General features: G+C 43.6%; 2 protein-coding genes across 10 annotated transcripts in view; one reads left to right on the top strand and one right to left on the bottom strand.

Annotated features, from left to right (window-relative positions):
* The window catches only part of UBE3D (ubiquitin protein ligase E3D), a 180,791-nt gene extending 175,378 nt beyond the window's left edge, over positions 1 to 5,413 (bottom strand). For all 4 annotated transcript variants that reach the window (XM_084753453.1, XM_084753454.1, XM_084753451.1 and 1 more), the window contains exon 1: positions 5,229 to 5,413. In XM_084753453.1, coding sequence (XP_084609579.1) covers positions 5,229 to 5,305 — 77 coding nt within the window. In that variant the 5' untranslated portion in view covers positions 5,306 to 5,413. The remainder of the gene's footprint in view (positions 1 to 5,228) is intronic.
* Positions 5,414 to 7,522: 2,109 nt separating this feature from the next.
* The window catches only part of DOP1A (DOP1 leucine zipper like protein A), a 95,330-nt gene continuing 86,934 nt past the window's right edge, over positions 7,523 to 15,918 (top strand). For 3 of the 6 annotated variants that reach the window (XM_084753457.1, XM_084753458.1, XM_084753456.1), the window contains exon 1: positions 7,523 to 8,000. The gene's annotated coding sequence lies outside the window, so the exon portion shown is untranslated. The remainder of the gene's footprint in view (positions 8,001 to 15,918) is intronic. The other 3 variants (XM_084753459.1, XM_084753460.1, XM_084753461.1) reach the window with 3 other exon arrangements.

Genomic DNA, 15,918 nt, shown 5'->3' with positions numbered 1-15,918 from the left:
TAGGCTTATTAGCCATAGAAGGCTGATGGCCCTGAGTCTGCTAACTTACTTGCGAATCTACAGAGAAATAAGAAATGAGAGAGAGAGAGAGAGAGAGAGAGAGAGAGAGAGAGAGAGAGAGAGAGAGAGAGATAGAAAATAAACCACTCCCACACATACATTCAAGAGAAAAGGTGGATGAAGTCAGGAATCTTAACTTCAACTGAAGTTAAGCTTCCCAATTTCCAGCACCATTTATTCTATATGGCCATACTTATACTCCTGAGAAAAGGGAATTACTTCATAGTCAAAAGAGTACAATTAGACCTTTGTCAGATGTAGAGTGGAGAGTGGGATATTACTTTCTCACATACTCTGGTGCCTCACCTTTGGCCATGTCCCCTGGAGGGGGAGACCTGGTGGCACTCAGAGAAAGGACAGCAGGTTACCAAGAAGAGACTTGATACCCTATGAGCATATACAGGGGGAGGTAATCCCCCTCAGGAACAGTCATAGGGGAGGGGAATAAGGGGAAAATGGGAGGGAGGGAAGAATGGGAGGATACAAGGGAGGGGATAACCATTGAGATGTAACAAGAATAAATTAATAAAGGAAAAAAAAGAATCATGTTCAAGCTTCAAAAAAAAGAGTACAATTAAAAAACAAATGAATTCTAAAATATAACAGGTTACATGTTTTAAAGCTAAGCATTTCTTATCTATGTATCCATTACATAAGTTTCTAGTGAGTTCAGAATGACAAAGGTTGACAGGGTTTAAGGTTAATAGGGTCTGAAACCTACAAGAGTATACAACTTATCAATTAGGACGGACCTAACTATACATTATCCAGCTATCTCTTAGTTCATTGAGTTCCGGACAATAATTTTATCTGTCTTTCATTCTAAGAAACAGAGTAAATTTAGACATCTCTAGATAGCTTCATTCCATTTAGGTTTATGTGAAGTTTAAACAAACTGGCCGATATTTATGGTGGAATACCAGGATTTGTGGTGCCATCCAGAGTAGGGGCTTATCTGAAGCCACAAATCTGCTACAAGGCTATCCTTAGTGAGGCATCTGGAGGTCTACAAAGGTATTTATTGCAGCCATAAACTAACTTTAACTTTTAAAACTATTTTAATTAAATCAGGAAGTCCATAATCAGGGATTCATTCATCTGAATAACGAACAGTACATCTTCAACAAAATCCTATAGGAAGTTTGCTCAATCAAAGCTGGTCAGTGGCCAGAAAATAACAGTTCACACCAACGCCACATGTATTTACTTTTGGTTTTTCAAGACAGGGTTTCTCTGTGTAATCTTGGCTGTCATGGACTCACTTTGTAGACCAGGCTGGCCTTAGACTCCCAGTGATCCACCTGCCTCTCCCTCCCTGGGTGCTGGGATTAAAGGCATGCACCACCATGCCTGGCTCTAATGTCAGATTTTAGAGAGATGCAGCAAAGCACAACTGACATGGTAGTCAGAGGTTGGAAGCAATTCTGGGGTATATCATGATACTGACCTTGCAAATACCAGATCACCTCCAGAGATCTCTCATGCCTACTGTATTTCCCCAAATCAATGGCTCCTGACAGCATGTCAGAGGCTGGAAGCAGTTTGGGGGTTCATCGTGGTACAAGACCTTGCAAACACCAGATCACCTCCTAGACAACCCACATGCCTAGTGAGCTCCCTTGACAGGGTGGCTTTTGGCAGGACATCTATGTAATAAAATGAGTTTTGACTCCCACAGTCACTGTAAACACAAAAGGAATCCAATATGCCAGAGACAGAACAAAACAAAAGTGGTAACACTCCCAGAAAACAAACACAGAAAAGCTGAGCGTAGTGTCAGCCATGCATGTGGTCCCAGATACATGGGAGGCTGAGGCAAGCAGATGGGCCCTTAAGGCCAGGAGTTGGAAAAACAGCCTGGCTAGCACAACAAGACCCATCTGTAAATACAGACTTAGATAAAAGAACCCCTCAGTGGGGAGGAGTATTCACAAAGTTGAGGTAGGCAAAGTTTTTTTTTAAATGTTTTATTTTTATTTTCTTCTCATTTTTTATTAATTAATTAATTTACTTTACATCCTGGTTATAGCCCCCTCCCTCCTCTCCTCCCAGGGCCCCCCTCCCTCCCCCATCCTGTACTTACTCCTTGGAAAAGGGGAGCCTCCCCCTACCCACCCTCATCAAGTCACATCAGGAATGAGTTCATCCTCTTCCTCTGTGGCCTGGCAGGACAGTCCCATCAGGGGGAAGTGATCAAAAAGCAGGCAACAGAGTCCATGTCAGAGACAGCCCGACCCCCACCCCACTCCCCTTACTAGTGAACCCACATAAACCCTGAGCTGCTGGCGTTTCAGACTCCACAGGTCCCTCAGGGCCCTGGTTAGTTGGCTCTGTTGGTCTTCTTGTGGAGCTCTTGTCACCTCTAGGTTTTTTTTTTAACCACCCTCCCCCACCCACTTTTCCACTAGACTCCCTATACTTTGCCCAATGTTTGGCCATGAGTCTCAGCAAACCTGGATAGCTCAATTGGTAGGGGAAGATTTAAGACACTAGAAAAGGCTGTTCAAAACAAACTGATAAACTGAATTTTGTTAAGTTTAAATTTTCTGCTCATCAAAAGACAGAACATACTAAGCCAAAAAGCCAAAATGCCCTGGGGCGAGAACAATACAGATCTGAACCACCTTGAGTTTCCAGGTTAGGAACGTTCTACAAGAAATGTCTAGGCAAATACTACAAACTCAAGAGAAGTCCAAAATCCAAAAACACTTCAGGCCCACCCAGACCTTTCTTGAAAAGGCATACTCAACCTGCATTAGGAAAATGAAAATGTCTGCCGCCAATGCTGGAAGACACCCGTATACCCACACGGCCTTATAGTACAAAGCACTGTTTCATTTAACAACAAGACTAACCTGTTTTTATTAGCTAGGAACCATAAGAAACCTTACAAAAGAGCACACTTGGATTATTTAAAAAAAAAAAAAGTAGATGAAAAAGTTCTCAACACTGTAAGCCACCCAGGAAGCTAAAATCACCATGACATGCCTCCTTGTTCTATCAGAATGGCTCAAAAGAAAGAGACTGACTTCATTTGAAAATTGTTTGACAGTTTCTCACAAAGCCATGCACACATCTATCCTACATTCCAGTAATTTCACCCTTAGCTACTAACCAAGGGTGTATATGTCATAAAATGACATTAAACAAGGCTGGGGGTGTGGCTTGGTGTTAAATGCACTTGCCTAGCTCCAATCACACACACACACACACACACACACACACACACACACACACACACACACACACAAATCTTATAAAACAAAGCTAATACAGCTGACTCATAATAAACACTTTCTGGAAATAAGCAAAACATCCAGCAAAAGAAGAATAACTAAGTGGTTTGTGGAAAATTACTCAGTAAAAAGGGAATTATACTATAAGCAACAACCCAGATAAAACATGGATCTCAAAGCCACATTGAAGGCTCCCAGTGTTTCGAAGGCAGAGGCAGGCAGATCTCTGTGAGTTCAAGGTCAGCCTGGTTTACACAGTAATTTATACCAGCCACGAACACACTGTTAGACCCTGTCTAAAAAACAAAACAGCAAAAACACGTTGGGGAAAGGAGACAGAAATGACAAGCAATGCATGACGATTATGTCGTTTTTTAACTACATCTGGAATTAATTAACCCGAAATGGGGGGCACACCTGTGAGGAATTTCACTTTGAGAGGATGGGACATTACCAGACTGACAGAAGCCACGTAGCCCGGGGCCCATGGCACAGTGGTGGAAGTCCATGTAGCCCCCACAGGCACTAGCCAGCACCAGCCAATGCCAGTTGGGAGTCATGTAACAGTACGCTCTTGGTCCCCAGAAAAGACATGCCTTTATTCAGGTGTTTTGAGCTGGGAAAAGCCACCTCACATGCAGACCATGGCTTTTGTGGGAAGCCTAGATTAAGACTTGGAAGAAGGAAGCTCTTTGCCTGGTTGCCCTGGCTCCTACCGGCTAACTCATTCCTTCACTGGCATTAGAGCCGTCGTTGGGATTCCAAAGTCTACTGGAGACCAGTTGAGACATCCAGCCTCCTACGTGGACTGAGAAACTACTGGATACATGGCCATCATCAGTCACAGACAGCTATTGTTGGGTTAGCTGGACTGCAGGCTGTAAATCATTCTAATAAATCCCCTTTCTATACAGAGAGGTTCGTTCAATAATTTCTGTTACTCTAGAGAACGCTGACTCAAATACACGGCCACACAGTTCAAGAAATAGTGAAACTGTGTAGATTGGTTGAATGAGACCAGACTATGGCTGTTACCAAGGTAATGGAGAACTGACCGGTGTCAGAGTTCAACTGTCAAAAAGATTATTAGGGACAAAGGAGCAGCCTAGCAAAGTAGGTTTCTCAGCTTGCTCACAGAGTTTGCTTTGTATGGTGGATAAAGGCTTGTATTTGGTAATGTTTGTACTTGTAACTGCAGAACAAGGTAAGACAGAAATTGAAGATATTTGCTCGAACTTGTGACCCTCAACTCCTCTATTTCCTCACCCTTCACCCCCAAACTGGGGAGAGAACACAGGGCCCGTATCTGCTTGGCAAATAAGGTGCAATGAGCCTGGACTCAATGCCAATGTTAAAACTGAAGAAATTCAGATAAAATTATTCTATACTTGTGGGTAAGCTAGGATTTGAGCTTAGTTCTCAGGCCATATCCAAAACTGCCACTGTAGCTACTTGGCAAATTTTAGGAAAAGAAAAGAAGCTAAGAAAAGAAAGAAAAACTAATCATCATCATCATCATCATCATCATCATCATCATAATTTTTAAAAACAGCTGTGCTGCTCTGGTAATACATTTTCAGATCTAAGTCTATTTGAAACATTTGTCACAAAGAAATAGGCAAAAGCTATGAAGAGATCACAAACCATTAAAATTGGTGACTATAAGCAAAAAAGAGCATTTTCTCGCTAGAAGTTTCCTGTTTGTGTAGTAAATATGAAATCAAAAGTTCGCAGACAGGCTTGGGTGAAGGTTCATTGGCTACCTGGCTTGCCAGGAAACAAGAATCTCACTTCGCCTCCCCATCCTGTCCCCTGCACGCGCACATTGTCCCGCGCGCTCTCCCGCTCGGTCCCGCGCACAAGCGCGCCAGCCCCTGGTCGCGCGCATGGCTTATGCACGCGGTCCCGCGCACCGGCACCCTCCTCCCTTACCCCAGGATCAGCAGCGCGCTCTGCAGCCGTCTCCGCACTTCCAGGAACACGCGCGTGTCCGCCGCAACCACCGCCATGGCCGACTCAGGGCCCCACGCGGGACCGAGCCCGAAGTTACCAGAACCGTGGCAGAGCGGGGAGCACGTACGGCCTTAGCAGGCGGCTGGCTCCCAGGCGGCGGGGCGGGGCGGGATCCGGCGGTCGCGGTCTGTGGGCTATAGCGCCGCCTTCCGGGCCGAGAACGCACTGCCGAGGCGCCCGACCCGGGAGCACATCTTCCCCTAACCCAGCTCTAACTAGACCGGTGGGACAGAGAGAGCGGAGCTGGCCTCCCTTGGAAGGATGGTGGATGGGCTTGACGATGAGCATTTCTCTCCCTGAAATGAGCAGAAAGCTCAGACTTGGGGCGGGGGAAGCACTCCTCCGGATGGCTTGGGTAGAGATGAGGTAGATAATGGAGCAGAGGCTGTACAGGTGGGTCCTTTCCACCAGATCTGAATTACCGGCCCCAAAGCCCACTTTATCTGAGTCTTCTTTAAAAAGACAAAGCAAAAGAAAACAACAACAAACTAGGGATGCTTATTAGCTTCTGTCCGATGTAACCAAAATGTCAAAGATGGAGTGGGCATTGCATTTCACCTTGGATATGATAGCTCCAAGACTGAAACAGTTATCAAAAAAAAAAAAAAAGTCTCTGAAAGCCATGAAAAGACGGTAAATGGAACCTAATTTCTTGAGTCGAGGGCCTAATCATTCATATAACTTTTGAGAGGCAAAAAGAAACCGAGTGATTACTGATATATACTCCCATTATAGTGAAGTAAATAAAAGACTCAGAGAAGTCATAATTTCATTGCTATTATAAGGTACGTTTTGAAGGTTTGACACGGTAAAGTATCTGGGGTAGAATAAACTCTTACATAAATATATCAGGCCATAGAATTTGAATAGGACTTCTTTTAAAATGAGAGGCTGCTATTTAAAATGACAGCTTGCATATTAGCTAAGTTATCACTGCTGTGATGACACACCATGACCAAAGAAACTTGGGATGAAATGATTTATTCACCTTAAGCTTCCACAGAAGGAAGTCAGGACAGGAACTTAAACAGGGCAGAACCCTGGAGGCAGGAGCTGATGCAGAAGCCATGGAGGGGTGCTGCTGACTGGCTTGCTCCCAAGACTTTGCTCAGTCGGTTTTCTTATAGAACCCAAGAGCAAGCAGCCCAGGACTAGCAGCACCCACCACGGGCTGGGCTCTCCCGCCTCAATCACTAATTAAGAAAACTCATTACAGCTGCATCTTATGGTGCATTTTTTTCAGTTGAGGGTCCCTCCTTTCTTTCAGCTGGATCTAGCTTGTGTCAAGTTGACATAAAACGACACAGGACAGAAATCCTGTTTATACTGATGCTCTGTTTCATAATTTCATAGTCTTGATTGCCCCACACCCAAAACTTGAAGTATGTCTAAATAAGTTCTTTAAGCCAAGGGGTGATAGTGCATATCTGTAACCCCAGCATTTAGGAGGCTGAGGCAGGAGGATTGCTTCAAGGCTCAAGGTCAGTTTGGGCTATAGAGTGAGTGGAGGGCCATCCACGGCTAGGTGGCAAGACCCTGCCTCAAAATGATACGGCCTTTAATATATTGACAAATAGTTCCTTCAGACAAGTTTCCTAAGATCAGCTGTTGAGGTGCTTTAAAGTTTATCATGTTGCTGCATAAATTCCTGTCTGATCCCAACAATTTGAAATCATGGTCAGGAGCCATAAGCTTAAAAAATAAAAGCTGGGCGCTGGAGAGCAGGCTCAACAGTTAAGACCATTTGCCCTTCTTTCAGAGGACTGGAAATTAGGTTCTCAGCACCCAAACCCATCTGTTCATAACTGCTTGTAAGTCCAGGGCATCTGACCCCTTATTCTGTGCTCTAGGCATGCACAGACATACCTGCAGGCACTCTCACACAGAAAATACAAGTGAATAACCCTTGGGGGAAAAACAAAGGTAACTACTATTTGGTGTCAACCCATTTATTTGGAGGACAATTGTCATCTTGCATTTTTAACACTAAAGAATTTTAAATGTTTGAATATCGACACATAGAGAAATACACAGCATTCTCAGAATAGCAGGTTCCTTATAAGTGGTTTAAAAAGTCGATCACACAACTGAGCACATCGGCTCATGCCTGTAATCCTAACACTCAGGAGGCAGGGGCAGGTGGATCTCTGTGAGTCTAAGCCCAACCTGGTCATCAAAGCGAGTCCCCAACATCCAAGGTTACCCAAAAAAAATTTTAAAAAAATATAGAAACACTTGTGAAATTTTTTCATTTTTCTGGACAAATCCCTTTGGATTTGTTTGAAAGAAGTCTAGATACAAAATATGCTAAGCTGTCTCTCAGTTCCACACGACTCTGAGCCTGGAGTTACTCGCATAAAGTATTGGTGAGTCCTCCGGCTGGCTCTTACTTAAATAATACTTCAAAGCTGTCTTCAATCCTCCCCATCCCTCAAAAGGACGGTTCTTCTGGCTAGCTGCAAACGCCTGCTCCCGCAATCTCACGGTCGCACGCGTGAGGGCGCTGTGGCGCCGGCGAGCAGCGGCCGGGGGGGTGGGGGCGGGACCGAGGCCGCCGACGTCGACGCCGGCGTGGGCGCGCGCGGTGCACGCTGGTAGCTGTCACTAGGCCCTTTGGCTGGCGGCCTTCGTGCGGCTGCCGCGGTTGCCAAGAGAGCGGCGCCGGCGGGGGAGCGGCATTGCCCGCGGCAGGTAACAGCGTCCCCGCCCCCGGCGCGGTTGCGCGGCGTGGTGCGGGCGGGCGTCTCCGGGACCCGGTCTGCGGTGGTGGCGTCCGGGTGTCACCGCCGGGCCCCTTACCTGAGCCCGCCGCCGGGGGAAGCGGGGCGGGCCCGGGACTGGCGGTGGGACCCCCCGGGAGCCCTGTCGGTCGGCGGGCAGAGCCGGTGCGGGACTGAGGAGAGGTCGCAACCCAGGCGCGGGCATCCCGGGCCTTTGATGGAGGCTTCCAGCCTCCCGGTCGCCTCGCCAGTCCGGTGGGTCCCTTTATGATTGAGGCGACGGCGACCGAGGCCCGGCGAGGTGCAGGTGCAGAGGGTTAAGATACAGAGCCAAGTTCACCAAGAGGAAGTCGGGCTAGCACACGGAAGTTGTTAACAGTCCTCGCCTTTGATCCCCAAGGCTTTGAAAGTTACACCCTATCCTTACTTGTCCGGTTCACCCCTTCTTTCCCTGATGAGGAGGGAGTAGCAGGCAACTGTACTGTCTCCCCGCCAAGCAAATTGTGTTTTGTTTATTCTTAAATTAATCTCCGAGTTCTGTGGAGTTGAAGGGGGGAAAAAATCAGAATTACAGATTGTAGTCGAAACACACTGTGTGTGTGTGTGTGTGTGTGTGTGTGTGTGTGTGTGTGTGTGTGTGTGTGTGTGTGTGTGTGTGTGTGTGTGTGTGTAGAAAAACACAGGACTCTTATTTAATAGCTCTGAACTATGGGGTCACAACTTTCCATTTCGGTGGTGCTGGCATTTTATGTAGGTGTTAAGATCTTGCCGTTTTAAGGTTAGTTGTATTTGTTCATGTTGGTATGACCTTTTATGAATAACATAGGCCGTCATTATGTGCTAAGTAACTCACCCGATCACCAACGCCTTCATTTTGTTGAGTAGAAGTTATAGGTAAATTATAGCCCAGGTGGGCTGAAGGCCTTGCCTAAATGCTACTTTGCTTAAACGTTGTCATTCTTCAGAATTGCTAACGGGGAGGGCAAATCTCCAGGCATACTGCCTTTTGGCGACTCAGCCTCTATTAAAGAGTTTAAAAAGCACTGATAAAAACACAAACCAGAAAATGTGACACGGTGACCTAAATGTTAAATGTAAACCAAGTGTTTAGCTATCTGTTGTCAAGAGGCCTACTTTAATAATTTAAATGGTAGAGAAACACCTGCAGCCTGAGGCTTGCGAGCTAAGGTTCAAAGTTCTGGCTTTTGTTGCTAACCAGGTATAACTGCTCTAGTCCTCAATTACTCTGTGTGTTGTAGTGTTACTGTTTATGTTTTACTGTGTGTTAGTGGTACTGAGGTTGGAAACCAGGGCTTCTTGCATGCTTCCTAAGATTCTACCACAAGCATGCACACCCAAGCCGTTGTGAACATTTCGGGAGGGGCAGGGGGTGCTGGGAAGGAATCAAACCTAGGGCCCAAACCAAATGCCCAGCCTCAGGGAGATTAAAAAGACCATGGATTTACAAATTGATATTTTTCCCTTAAACAGTATTCCATGTCACATGATGGGGCAACACACTAGATTTAACCGAGCTTGAGTTTTCAGTGTTGGAGATCAAACCCAGGGTATTTCCAATACAGAGCACCCTACCACTGAGCCACACCTCTATCCCCCCAGTTACAACTTGGTTGCTCATGAAGGCAGCTCCTCAAAAATGTTACTGCTATGCTTGCATGCGTATAATTTCCAAAGGAAGGTTTAAATGGCATTTTCCAGATTTAGCTAATTTTCTAATTCAGGCTTCTGAGGGAATGCTTACAAAGGATGCATGAGGCCCTGGGTTCCATTCCCAGCACTGTTAAAATCTCCTAGAATAAAATAACACATACTGATTTCAGAATTCCTATACTTGAGGCAAGTCTGCTTCCAAGTGTCAAATGCTGGGGCACTGATTCACGGTAGCTGTTTAAGGTACCTGGAGCAGGAAGATGAAGCGAGGCCCCAGGTATAACAAAAGAAATTGTATTCTCCTTAGTAAAACAGTTAGTATTAAGGATGCGTATACTCCTTACTATCCTGATGCTTTCATCTATAGCAGAAGTATGACTTCTTTTCCAGTTTCTTGATGCTTTTCTTCAACCATAATTCGTGTTTTGGTTTGAGATTTGTGGTTATTATGGGATGTATGTAGAATGGCACTTTAAAGTTTCAACAAGTGAAGACTTGTCGATGGTGGTTCTGCTTTAACTATAATGATTTCTCCTTCTACTTAGGCATTCTCAAAGCAAGGAAATACGGAAGCTACCTGAAATGTCTTCAGTACTTAATACCTACGTGATTTTAAAATCTCATGTAATTGAAAAGAGCTAAAGGCCAAAAAAAATTCTGAGACTATTATTTCTGAGCTGTCTGGAAACAGTATCTAAATGGTGAAAATTAAATCATTTTGCTAAATTCTGTCAAGTACTATGCTGGACATTTTGTCACCATTACACAATAACTAATCAGGGGGAGCAGACTTCATTAGAGTGCAGTTGTTATCCTTTTCCTCGGCTCTGTTGCTTCTCGGCTTCTGGTCAGGTAGAATGGCATGGCAGAAGCTATTCACCTTAGGGTGAACAAGAAAGAAGGGAGCTTGGCAAGATTCTGTCCATCCCTGCCATACCCCACCCCAACCTACTTCCTCTTAGCTTCACCTCTTAAATTTGCAAGCACACACCTCCCTCATCCCTGCAAATGGCTGCAGTAGCTCGGGACCACGCCTTTCCAGGGTGTTATTACTCCCCAACCTTGAAGATACTGCCTTTATTGCTTGGGATAAGTGCTAGTTATGCAGTCTAGTTTGAGGGGGGTGGGATATAGATATTTCATATTGTTTTTTCAAGTCAGGGTTTCTCTGTGTAGTCCTGGCTGTCCTGGACTCTCACTTTGTAGACCAGGGTGTCTTTGAACTCAGAGCTCCACCAGCCTCTGCCTCAAGAGCACTGGGATTAAAGGTGTGCACCATCATGCCCAGCTCAGAATGTTAAATTTTAATAAATAAGCCCTAAATAAGTTTGGCTTCTGAGGTAAAACTATTTAGTAGATACATAAAGCTAATGTTTTTGTTTAGTAGCCTAAAGGTTTTAGTGGCAGTTTATTGTAGGGAAGTACTTTTGAGTCACGTGTTCTAAACTGTGATTTTTCTTTTCTCTTGCTATGATCTACCTCTACTATAAACGAACTAAGCCTTACACCTTAGTGACTTTACATTTACAGGTCAAAGACAGTATGAAATTTCTTGAGAAAAAGATGTCATACAGTAATATACATCTGTTAAATGATATGTTTTACTGGGTTTTAACAAATCTGCACGCCCAAGTATCCAACTTGCTACCAATCAGGCATGTATTGTTCTGCTTCCTTTGTTTAACAGCTCTCTTTCTTTAGGGTTGTCTGAATTATATCTTTCCATCCAGTCCTACCTCAAATACCACCTCACTCATGAATCTTTTTTTGATGACCTCACTTTCAGTTCCTTCCTCCTCTGCCTTGCCTGTGCTTTAAAAAAATAAATAAACCTTTGTCCTTCTTGTTGGCTAAATAGATGAATGCATGCACATCACAAACATCCTCCTTCATCAAATAGATGGTTTAATGAGTATTTATAAAATATGTTTTCCTTAATTAAATTTTGGCCATATATACAAAGTAGTTCTTCTTTGTAATACTTCTATGTATCAATTTGATTATTTTTCCAGAGACTTGAAATTGATAGCACTTGCCATAAACAAAAGCAGACAAGGTAAAAATAAAGAAAACCGTGCTTTGAAAGTTTCTAGCTAAAAATATATGCTCCCTGAATACTCTAAACCTTGAATCTGAACAGTCTTTGTTTAAAGGTAACGTTTTTGTGTTTGATGCCATCCTGCACCAAAGTTTTTTCTCGGTGTAGTTGGAGGGATTGGACGAGAATGAACAGGGACTGCCTGTCCCGCTGTAATTCAGTATTATCCTCCCAAGTCTGAAAAGTCTTTGAAATCATCTGTCTGGTAGTTGGTGGCCCAAAGTTTTATAAATATTTAATCATAATTTTGAACTTCCTTTCATGTCCTATCTGTGCAAAATTTGGTGAATGGCTTAATTGAAAATTCAAAATATGTAGAGCATAGTTTTAAAATACACTACAAAAGCTGGGTAGTGGTGGCGCATGCCTTTAATCCCAGCACTTGAGAGGCAGAGGCAGGCAGATCTCTGAGTTCAAGGCCAGCCTGGTCTACAGAGTGAGTTCCAAGATAGCCAGGGCTATTACATAGAGAAACCTTGTGTAGAAACAACAACAACAAAATGTTATATAACAAACTTAAAGACAGAGAAGCTCAAAAATACAGAGGAAAACAGTATCATTACTGAACCAGATAAGTGCTTGTATTTTCAAAACTGTCTTTTTTTATAATTATTTTTATTTTATTTTATGTACATTGGTGTTTTGACTGTATTAGTATCTGAATGAGGGTGTAGGATCCCCTGAACAGGAGTTATAGACAGTTCTGAGCTGCCATGTGGGTGCTGGAAGCTAAACTTGGTTCACCTGGGTCCTCTGGCCAGTGCTCTTAACCTCTGAGCCATCTCTCCAGCCCATTTCAAAAATGTCTTGGGGGCTGGAGAGATGGCTCAGAGGTTAAGGGCACTGACTGCTGCTCCTCCAGAGGTCCTGAGTTCAATTCCCAGCAACCACATGGTGGCTCACAGCCATCTATAATGTGATATAATGTCCTCTTCTGGTCTGCAGGTATACATGCAGCCAGAGCACTGTACACATAATAATAAATAAATAGATATTTTTTAAAAGTCTTAATGTGTCTAGTATCACATTTATAATAAAAAGCTAGAACTGCATTTTTAGTAGGTTAAGTCATCTTAAGCCTTGTAATCTAAAGGGAAAAACCTAAATCTTAGAGCAAGTCCTTTCTGTTACCAAGTGATCTAGAAGGATAAAATACTCACTTTTAAAAAAATCACGTTTTATATGATGCACTTCCTGAGGGAAGACATCTGTGGGAGTAGATAAGGTAATGAGTTCCAAGTACAGCTCGCTCCTTGACTCCTCTCTTGTCACTTAAAGTTTATATGGCCATTTCTTCAGTTTTTCATGTTTCAGTTTTATCTGACCTAATGAGAAGTACTTCTGTCGTTTTTATCCTTTTTCCTCTGGCATAATGAAAAATGCCCCTGTCTTTTGGAAGGGCACTCATAGGAACTGGCATGAAAATAGATTCTCTGTTCTTTTGTATGGACGTTTGTTAGTTTCGGTTATCTATGAGAATTTATAGACACATATTTAGATTTTGAGCCAGAAGTTTGCGGGTAGTTTGTATGCAGGGACAAAGAGCTCAGGTAAATAGAGCATGTAGTTAGATTTGGGTTCCTATTTACAAAGTAGTGATGGCACTTCAGTACGGGGTGACTGGCTACTCAGGCAGAGGCTAGATTGCTCTTAGTCTGAGGTTTGGGGTGGCAGCCTCAGACTGCATTTAGGAAACAGCTGTTTAACCTGTGTCCTAGGAAAGAGTGCACCCTAAGAAGTGGTTTCTTCATTGTTGGTATAGGTGCCACAGATGCACCGTGACTGAGTGACAGTCACCATGACTAAGTGCACAGCAATCTTAGCTCTCTGAACTGAGCAGGTACATAGCCTACTTTTTCAGTTACATTTGGTTGTGTTCTGTAATATTAAGAAAAAGGGCTATAAAATACCAGCGATCTAAAACCATTTTGATAAGCTACTTTCATAAAATTTCCAGATAAAATTTCTAGAATATTTTGTATGCTACAAATCTATCTGAGACCTCTAATTATCCTTTTTTTCCCCCTAAAAGACAGAACACCTAGGGTCTCAATAGGATGTCCTCACCTCTATCCCACTTTCCTGGTAGGTGCAGACTTTCATGGACCTGCCGCTTGGGCTAGTGTCCAGATATAAGTGAGTATATGCCATGTGAGTCTTTCTGCTTCTGGGTTAGCTCACTCATTATGATCATTTCTAGTTCAATCCATTTGTCCACAAATTTTTGAATTCCTTGTTTTTAATAGCTGAGTAGTATTCCATAGTATAAATGTACCACAGTTTCTTTATCCATTCTTCTACTGAGGGACACTTAGGCTGCTTCCATGTTCTGGCTATTATGAATAAGGCTGCTATGAACATGGTTGAGCAAATTTTCTTGTTGTGTGCTGGAGCATCTTCTGGGTATATTCCTAGGAGTGGAATAGCTGGGTCTTAGGAAGCCCTATTCCCAGGAAAGTAGGATAGAGGTGAGGACATCCTATTGAGACTCTAGGTGAGAAAAATATAGGGGATAGGGAAGTAGGTTGATCCAGAGGGTCCTAGAAACCTACAAGAGAAACATTATGATGGGTGGATCTGAGCCCAGGGGTTCTGCTTGATCTAAGGCACCAACCAAGGACAAAACGTGCAGTCATCATCAAACCCCTACCCAGATCTAGCCAAGGGACAGAACATTCTCCACAGTTAAGTGGAGACTGGGGACTGACTTTCACAGGATCTCTGGTGCCCCATATTTGGCCATGTCCCTTTGTTGGGGAGGCCCAATGACACTTGGAGGAAGGATAGCGGACTACCAAGAAGAGACTTGATACCCTAGCACCATATTCAGGGGGAGGAGGTCCCCCTCAGTCACAGTCATAGGGAAGGGGGATTGGGGTGAAAGTGGGAGGGAGGGAGAAATAGGAGGATGCATAGGATGGGATAGAAAATGAGATATAATATGAATTATTTTATTTTTCAATAAAAATGTGTTTAAAAAATAAAAATAAAACATCAAAAAAAACAAAAAACAAAACAAAACAAAAAAAAACCCAGAACAGGCCCAGTGGCTTTTTCAAACACTCTTAACAAATATCTTTTTTTTTTTTTTTTTTTTTTGGTTTTTCAAGACAGGGTTTCTCTGTGAAGCCTTGACTGTCCTGGACTCACTTTGTAGACCAGGCTGGCCTTGAACTCACAGCAATCTGCCTGCCTCTGCCTCCTGAGTGCTGGGATTAAAGGCATGCGCCACCACGCCCAGCTCAACAAATATCTTACCACGTGAGGCATTTTATATTTTTTCCTGAAGATTAGTCTCCTCCTAAGAAAATAGCAAAACATAGTAGTTGCTTTAAAGCTACTCTTTGTCACTTTGGCATTCGTACTTCACTGACTTCCTTACTGTGGTCAATGGCATCATTGATTGGAAACTCAACTTTGAGCATGAATGGGGACTCTAGCATCATAATTGATTTATGGCATCGGAGTCCTCAAAGCCCTACTCTGGGCCTACCTGATTCTATAACTTGATGCAGTTAGTGTAATGTCATCTGATAACCACTACTTATACTATGTCTTTTAGGGTGCAGAGTCATTTTTTTTTATACTGAGTATGCATTTATTTTATGTACCGCAGAGTACTGGAGCTCAGAAGTGCCTGACTTTCTGGGGATTCATATTAGATCTGTCCATCTCTGTTTCAGAGGACTTACTAGGAAACAAAGCACCTTACAGTCATCTGCTTTCATCCTACTGTTACCATGCATTCAGAGTGCAGCCAAGCCAGGAGCACCGAACAAGTACTTTTCTGAAAACAACGTGTGTTAATAACGTACCCTAGTGAGGACTCCTAGTAATGCAGGAGACATCTGGACTGGCTGTCTTTTGTAGCCAAGCAAGGCATCCAGTGGAGGCTGGGTTACATTCGGCACAATTTATACCTTTAAAAAGAAAAATATTAGTTGTGAATAAATTCTTCTAGCTTGGTATTGCTGCATGAAAAATTGTATTGGTTACTTTTTCTCACTGCTATGACCAAATCCCTGACGAGAAGCAAGTTAAGGGAGGAAGGGTTCGCGTTGGCTTACTGCGTAATCATACAGTCCATCATTTTGGGGGAGCAGGATCCCAAGTGAGGCAG

The sequence above is a fragment of the Acomys minous genome (assembly GCF_964271855.1).
Source record: "Acomys minous genome assembly, chromosome: 13".
NCBI lineage: Eukaryota > Metazoa > Chordata > Mammalia > Rodentia > Muridae > Acomys > Acomys minous.
This window is presented reverse-complemented; position numbering and strand designations above follow the sequence as displayed.